Source organism: Hemibagrus wyckioides, linkage group LG10, assembly GCF_019097595.1.
Source record: "Hemibagrus wyckioides isolate EC202008001 linkage group LG10, SWU_Hwy_1.0, whole genome shotgun sequence".
NCBI classification, from domain to species: domain Eukaryota; kingdom Metazoa; phylum Chordata; class Actinopteri; order Siluriformes; family Bagridae; genus Hemibagrus; species Hemibagrus wyckioides.
The window spans coordinates 2,522,039-2,529,860 of NC_080719.1; the positions used below are offsets into that span (position 1 = coordinate 2,522,039).

The 7,822-nt window shown below is 39.1% G+C and overlaps 1 protein-coding gene across 1 annotated transcript in view; it reads left to right on the forward strand.

The window, feature by feature from the left end:
* Positions 1 to 7,376, forward strand: part of phlpp2 (PH domain and leucine rich repeat protein phosphatase 2) — a 57,021-nt gene extending 49,645 nt beyond the window's left edge. The window contains exon 19 of the mRNA XM_058400995.1: positions 247 to 7,376. Within this exon, the coding sequence (XP_058256978.1) occupies positions 247 to 1,491 (1,245 nt within the window). The 3' untranslated portion in view covers positions 1,492 to 7,376. The remainder of the gene's footprint in view (positions 1 to 246) is intronic.
* The last annotated feature ends 446 nt before the right edge of the window (positions 7,377 to 7,822 follow it).

Here is a 7,822-nt window from a genome sequence, read left to right on the forward strand (position 1 = left end):
GAAACAACCAATATTATACAATCTGTGATCCACAAGCCTTAGCATTTTGGTTTTCTTCTTATTATTAACACCTTGAAAATCCATATTTAATAAATCTGTCAGCATATTTTAATGCAGCATGTCAAAACAGATAGATGGATGGGTGGATGGATGGATGGTTGTATGACCCGACATATTGACCAATGGTTGTATGACCCGACATATTGATATATTGACCAAAATGTCTTTTTATCCTTTGTGCTGTAGGATAACAAGGTCAGTGGAGTTACATGCTGCTCTCGCCTGTTGGGATGCTCTTATCTATTCCCCTGGGTCCTTCCTAAGCCCTGGGTACGAACTGAACCCCTTTGCACTCAGGATGAGTTCCTGATCTTGGGCAACAGGGCACTTTTCCAACATCTGTCTTACCAAGAAGCAGTGACAACCGTGCTGGCTGTCCGGGACCCTCGAGCCGCTGCCAAAAAACTCTGCACGCTTGCCCAGAGCTATGGGTGCAAAGACAATGTTGGGGCAGTAGTTGTTGCCCTGCGTATTGGCGAGGACAGTTGTACCTGTGAGCCTCCGCTCTCCTCGGAGGTCCGAGGAGCCCCTGTACCTACCCCCATTCCCATATCTGTGCCACTTCTTGATCCATCCACTCCTTCATCAAGTAGTGGCATTGCCTCTGAATTCAACAGTGAGACATCTGCTTCTGAGGTGGGAAGTGAGGCTGGATCCACAGCATCTGATGAACAAACTTCTTCGGGTCCAAATGCCCGACCTGACCGTCGCTGCAGCTTACATCCAGCTGCCACGTTTTGCAACACTGGAGGTCCTGGAAGTCTAGGAGCTGGAACTCATCCTGCTCTGTTCCAGCGCCAACCATCCTCTGCAACATTTTCCAGTAACCAGTCTGACAACGGTCTAGACAGTGATGACGAAGTTCCACTGGAAGGCGTCATTTCCAACGGGAGTAAGTTGGAGGTTGAGGTGGACATCCACTGCTGCGCTTTCCAGCTTCGCTCTGGGCGTCCAGAAAGCCCCAAGGATCTGGATCTCCGTGGGTCTGACTACACCAACAGCAAGATGCGACGTCAGAACAGTGTGGTGGTGTCAACTGCTAATGGCTGCCTTCTTGCTGTTTGTGGCCGAGAGATCTCAGACCTCAAGAAATCTCCCTCAACGTCCAGTCTGTTTGGGAAGAAGCTGTCTAATGGTTCTGTTGTGGCACCTGAGGACAGTCATAACATCATCGAGGTAGCACTGGAAGCACCGAAGAAGAAATCTGGTTACTTTGCCGCACCTGCCCAACAAGATCCTGAGGATCAATTGATCATACCTCCGAGTCTTGAACAAGATGTACGGGAGCAGCTGAGGAGTCAAAATCCCGTGGTTTCTGGTCCTCCGCCACCCTTAACACCTCCCACGAACAGAGACTCAAACTGGGATCACCCTCACCCTGGTCTCCCTCCTGCTACCTTCCAACAGGAGGTTTATGACACTGCTCTGTAGAGCGTACTACCCGCGATGACCTAGTGCCATATTGTTGAGGTGGATGTGGTTCATTTTGCTGTGATTTTCCCTGGTTCTTTATTCAGCTCTATCATTGTGTGAAGACCTGCATGTGCTTAAATGGTGACATTCCACTTACCTGGAGCGGTCTCTGTTGAATCTGAGGAGTGGAACATTTTGACAGAAAATGCACAAATTTCATGACTAGTAAAACAAAATCTTGAAAGATGGCTGTCTATCAGAAACCACGACGTGAACTAAAATACCTCATATACAACCTTGCATAACTAATGAGCTACATAGCCCTTTATGACATCATTTGGCAGAAAGGTTCTTCGGGATTAAACCATGACCAAAAGGTAAGAAAAGTGCCTATTACAGATGGTTCCGGCTCTCCAGGTCCTCCGTTGGTCTGGTGTGCTTTCACTGTTACCTAGAAATTTTTTTTCTGCCTAAAACAATCAACTCGACCATTTTTAGTTGAAGTATGATTGGGAACGTTCAGCTTTCTTCCTCATGTCTGGTGGAGTGCAGATCGCAGGGCAGACTACTAAAGCCATGAGAAGGATGGCACACACTGTTTGGCTTCCTACAGCCTTTCTGGAACCTTCTGCACAAAATATGCACCGCACACCACATCCTCCCGGTGTGGAAATCGGTAGTAGTGGAGTTTCTTGCCAAGATAGTGACTCAGAAGAGGAACTAAATCAAACCTGATATCTCTTATCATTTCATGATGCATCTGAGTTGCGGTCGGCCAATCAGAAAGAGACCCTTATTAAACATAACTGGCTGAAATCACGACTTAATTGCGAGTCATTAGGAGTACTTGAAGCGTGCCATTAGAGACTGAATTATAAAAGCACTCATGCCTAAAGCTTTTAAGGCTTAAATACTGTACATACTTGGTCTTTGCACTAAAAGTGCTGCAAAGTAACACTGGTACTGATAGAGCATGAATAGGGTATTTTTCATCCTATATCTGAAACCGCTAAGCTAATTATTTACAACAAAATTACATTATATCCATATGTTCTCCTGAGTGGAGTTACATCTGTTCACAACACCTGATTTCACCTGATTTATAATGGGATTGTTCTTGCCCCATACCTTGGTATGTTGAATTTTTTTCTTTGAGTCAACAATGAAGATGAATCGATGCAGTGGATGCCTTCGCAATGTGATTAAGCTTCCTGTCAACGTAACATGCACTTATTTGTGGTATAGATGACTTTTGGAGATTTCTGGTCAACTCAAGGGTTACTCAAAGACCAGACATGATCATTGATAAGAATACATGATTGGAGACTAAATACTGCTATTGTCTTTAAATACTTGAGCACAAATCAGGCCACGCCCACAAAACCTGCCCGAATTCCCGAGATTGTTTAACTGAACCATTTCCAAGTCTTCTTTGGCGACCTTTCAGCCTTCCTGGTATACATCCATGGTACCTAGGACTGTAACAAGGCTCACAATTTTAATGAAGTTCTCAGATGAAAATGTGTCATAGTTTTAGAAATAAATCACAGTACTGAATGTGCACTACATCTATTGCTAAATTCTCATCTCTGATTCCAGTAGAATTTATTATATTAACTATTTTTGCTTAACAAATTCATTTACAATTACAACGCCACTTTATACAATTATGATTTACCTATTTATCTCATAGCTGTTAGCATGTTAGATATTAGCTAATTATGCACAATACTGCCAAAAGTAAGTCCACCCCTGACCATCACACTCATAAGTAATTTTTCACAAAGTAGTTTAGTTTTACAGTTCATTGGAACTAAGAAGCTCAGACACTGTTCCAGCATGGCAATGCTCCTGTGCACAAAGCACAGAGCTCCATGAAGACTCCTTGAGACAGTGGAATTATTTCCTTTGCATATACCAGCTAAGGAAGTTGGGGTCAGAGCACAGGGGCAGCTATGCTACAATGCCCCTGGAGCAGAGAGGGTTAAGGGCCTTGCTCAATTCCCCAGCAGTGGCAGCTTGGCATTGCTAGGGCTTGAACCCCGATCTTCCGATCAACATCCCAGAGCCTTAACCACTTGAGCTACCACCGCCCAGGGGTGGAACTTAAGATTGGACTGGAAGAACCTTAATGTCCTACACTGATCCCTGACGCTGACTCAACCCCACTGAACACTTTTGGGATAAACTGGAACACCGACTGCACTCCAGACCTCCTTGGGAATGTCAGCTCAATGGTTAAGGGGTTGGACTACTGATCGGAAGGTTGTGAGTTCAAATCCCAGAACCACTAAGCTGCCACTGGGATGAACTGGAAAACCGACTGCACTCCAGACCTTGTTGGGAAGTGATAGCTCAGTCGTTAAAGTCCAGCTACTGATCGGAAGGATGTAAGTTCAAATCCTGGGACCACCATGCAGCCACTGCTGTGCCCCTGAGTAAGGACTTTAATCCTTAGTTGTATAAATGAGATAAATGTTAATTGCTCGGGATAAGGGCATCTGCCAAATGTCGTAATTGTGATGCTCTTGTGATGGAAATCCCCAAAGCAATCTTTCAACATCTAGTGGAAAGATTATTCTAAAAGCAAAGGTGAATGAATGTGGAATGTTCAGCAAGCACTAATGGGTGTGATAATCAGGTATGCACAAATACTTGGCCACATAGTGTATGACTGATTCATACCTCTCGAGAAGAAACAAAAAAAAACAAAACCATAGTTTGTCCTCATAGCCCGTTATGACCATAGGAGCATATGGTATCAAGGTCATCTTCATGAGGTTTTTTCCACTACATCCCCACCCACTTTCTCAAACAGATGTTCAGGCTAGAATCTGCAGATTTCTGTGTATTCTTGTTAGAGATCACCTCTGACCTTTATGAAATTTAGCTAGCAGTTAAAATACATACAAATGCAGAAGAAAGGAAGAACTGAAGCCCATCAACCAAGAGGACATAAGATGTCCTTGCAGGCTTAGTGTCACAGGAGGTTTTCTATCCTTTCTATCTGCCAAACATGGTGTTAGTGTGATCTCTGGTCCTGGATGCAGGGGTGCCAACATTTATGCTTAAGCCAGATTTATTTATTTTCGATCTTTTGCTACAGACACCAGAAAACGACGCTTTTTTGCTAAACAGAGGGTGAATAAAATTCCCCTGGTGGAAAAACCCCTTCACTGAAAGGGAAAGGATGCGTGACATGAGTGACGTTTTTATCAGTTCTCATCTGGATTAACTCTGACACAGGAATTTGCAAAACCTTTAAGAGATTTAAGAGAGAGCTATGAGAGAGGGACAGCACGGGGTCTTAGTGGGGTCTTGCCTCACAGCAAGAAGGTCCTGGGTTTGAATCCCGGGTTTGAACAGGCAGGGGCCTTTCTGTGTGGAGTTTGCATGTTCTCCCTGTGCCTGCGTGGGTTTAGTCCGGTTTCCTCCCACAGTCCAAAAACATGTACATTAGGTTGATTGGTAATTCTAAATTGCCCATAGTAGTGAGTGTGAGTGTGTGTGGTTGTCTGTCTATATGTGTGACCCTGTGATGGACTGGTGACCTGTCCAGGGTGTACCCCTGCCTTTCACCCAATGTGTGCAGGGATAGGCTCCAGCAGATCCCCGTGACCCTAATTAGGAATAAAGCGGATATAGACAATTGATGGATGGATGGTCCAGAATGCACACTGGACATTGACACTTTTGTAATATTTATATGATGTAATCTTTACACTCATCAGGATGCGAATGAATCCAATCATTTCAGCAGAGTTAAATATCAATTTAACTAAAATACATTTTTTCATCAATTAAGCCGTTAGCATGGAGCCGTCCCTTCCTCCGAGCTATGCTAGTCTTTTTTCTGCTGCTAAGATTATCTTGTTAGCGATGTTGGCACTTCTGATGAACCTGTTATTCCACCAGAGTCACCTGGAGGTCAAGTTTATTAAGAAGTAACATTTTGCTTCTTAATTCTTACTCAGTGGTCATTTATTCACTTATCACTTGAAAAATCCAGTAAAATATCCAAGCCAAAAAATAAATAAAATAAAATCCTGAATTATTGATTTTTTTTTAGACTATGAATTGTTTTAAATTTTTATTTTAATTTTTTACCACATTTTTGGATTTGGGTCAAATTACAAAAAAGTGCTTTGCCAACACAAACAAAAATTTATTTTTTATTTATTTGTTTATTTTATTATTATTATTATTTTTAAATCAACCAGCACATGTTTACATGCAAGTTGCCACTTTTGAGAAAAGTGCTGCCAATATTTTTGACCTCAAAGATGATTTTTTTCCCCCTCAGAAAATCACAGAGTGACTATCAAATGATTTAAAAAAATAAAAAACAATCAGGTCTTACACTGAGCTTGAATAAATAAAAAAACAAAAACAAAAAAAAAACCATGGTGGACAAAGTGGTGGTGAATCTTCTTTTTTTTGGCTTTTCCCTTCAGGGGTCTCCACAGTGAATCATCTCTCTCCACCTATCCCTATCTTCTGCCTCCTCAACACTTACACCCACTAGCTTCATATCCTCATTTATTCCATCCACAAAGTGGTGGTGAATAAATAAATAAATAAAAAGAGTCTTGTTACTGAGCAAATTTGAAGAGATTTCCAAACTTTTCTAGACTGCACAAATTTTATTCATTTTATTTTATCACTATTTTATCTTTATTCCATCTGCTTTATTTAGATTGATAAATAGAATCTAGAGAGCGTCTCTTGTCTCTTTTACTTCAAACAAACCCAAATCTCCTCATGTTGGGCCAGAGGAGCTGTTTTATTTTATTTTTTAAGTGAATTATAGGAAAAGTTATATATATATATTATTTATAATATATTATAAATTTATAAATATTATATATTATAATATTTATAATATAAATATTATATATTTTTAAAATATAGAACTGATTTTATAATAATAAAATAATTTTACTAGAGAGAATAAATGACCACTGATTAATATCATGACCACTGATGTGCAAAAGAAATAAAAATGTGTGAGTTTTCCCAGAGAGCAAAAAAGCCCGATCCAATCCATCTCAACTACGGAATTATTTAATTTCTACTTTATTTGCCTGCTTGTAAGTAATTCATGAATAATATTCAACTGCAAGACTGTAAGATTGCTAATGTCTTATACCTATTATGTGTTTTAACCCTTTGAATGTATATTTAATTTTAATCTTTATTAAGGAATTCTTAGACACTTTTTCCAGACGGAGGCGTGTTGTGGACAGACAGAGATTTCGAAAGACTTTTGTTTGTTTGCCATGTGACCAAAGTTCCATCTCACTATTATTTCTGTACATTTTATTTTTTTTGTTTTTCTAGAGACACTTATATTTTCTCTCAATGCCAAGAAGCCGAGGTTTATTTTTATACGTCATTATACGTCATATTCATCAGTACCTCGTCTCCCCATGGAAATTTGACCCAAATGTTCAATGTATTCAATGTCAAAAGCATGCCCTATATAAATAACTACATATAATTAAAAAAAATATAAATATATATGAACCGGTTACTTTGTACAAAAAAACAATCTATCAATCTGTTTATAAGAATTGTTTGAAATATCCAAAGCCTAATGTATATGATATTTTTATGTTTTGTTTTGTTTTTTTATTTAGCATGCAGAAATCTGCTGAATAGTTTCTGTTCTATATTTAATGTAATGAGTTCTAAAGGCGAAATGGTCATCCTGTCCATTTTAAGAGAAGGATTAACGCAAGCACTTTTGCTGTTTCGTCAGCGAGACTTTAAACCTCTTCGGATCCCGAGGGTGGGGGCGATGGCTCATTATTTCATTTGAGATGCTGCTATGACTAGTTTGGAGCAGAAAAAAAGCTGTATTTTTAATTACCTTTTCAGCCAAGTAGCAATAAAGATTTATACTGTGGAGTGTGTTCTAAGTTATTTCTTTCGGAAAGAAGCGTTCCTTCCGGAAATTTTCCATACGCATCGAGTCATTATGTCCGGAAAGGAAGTTTATAGTTTGACCAAAAGAGATGTTATTATTGATATGATAAGGGTATATAAGGTTACATTATTTATTGTAAAATGATTTATTGTTATTATAAAATGATATATAATTATTTATTGTACATAAATAATGTAAGAGAAAAAAATATTATAAAATTATTTATTGTAAAATGATTTATTATTATTATAACATTATATATAATTATTTATTGTAAATAAATAATGTAAAAGAGAGAAATAGGAGTCAGTATTAATGTTAAAAAAGTAAATAAAGTCATTAAAAAAATAAATACAGTAAGTAAACTAAACCATTACAGTAAGGTCAATAAGTAAATAAACTTGGTAAAGATATAAAGGA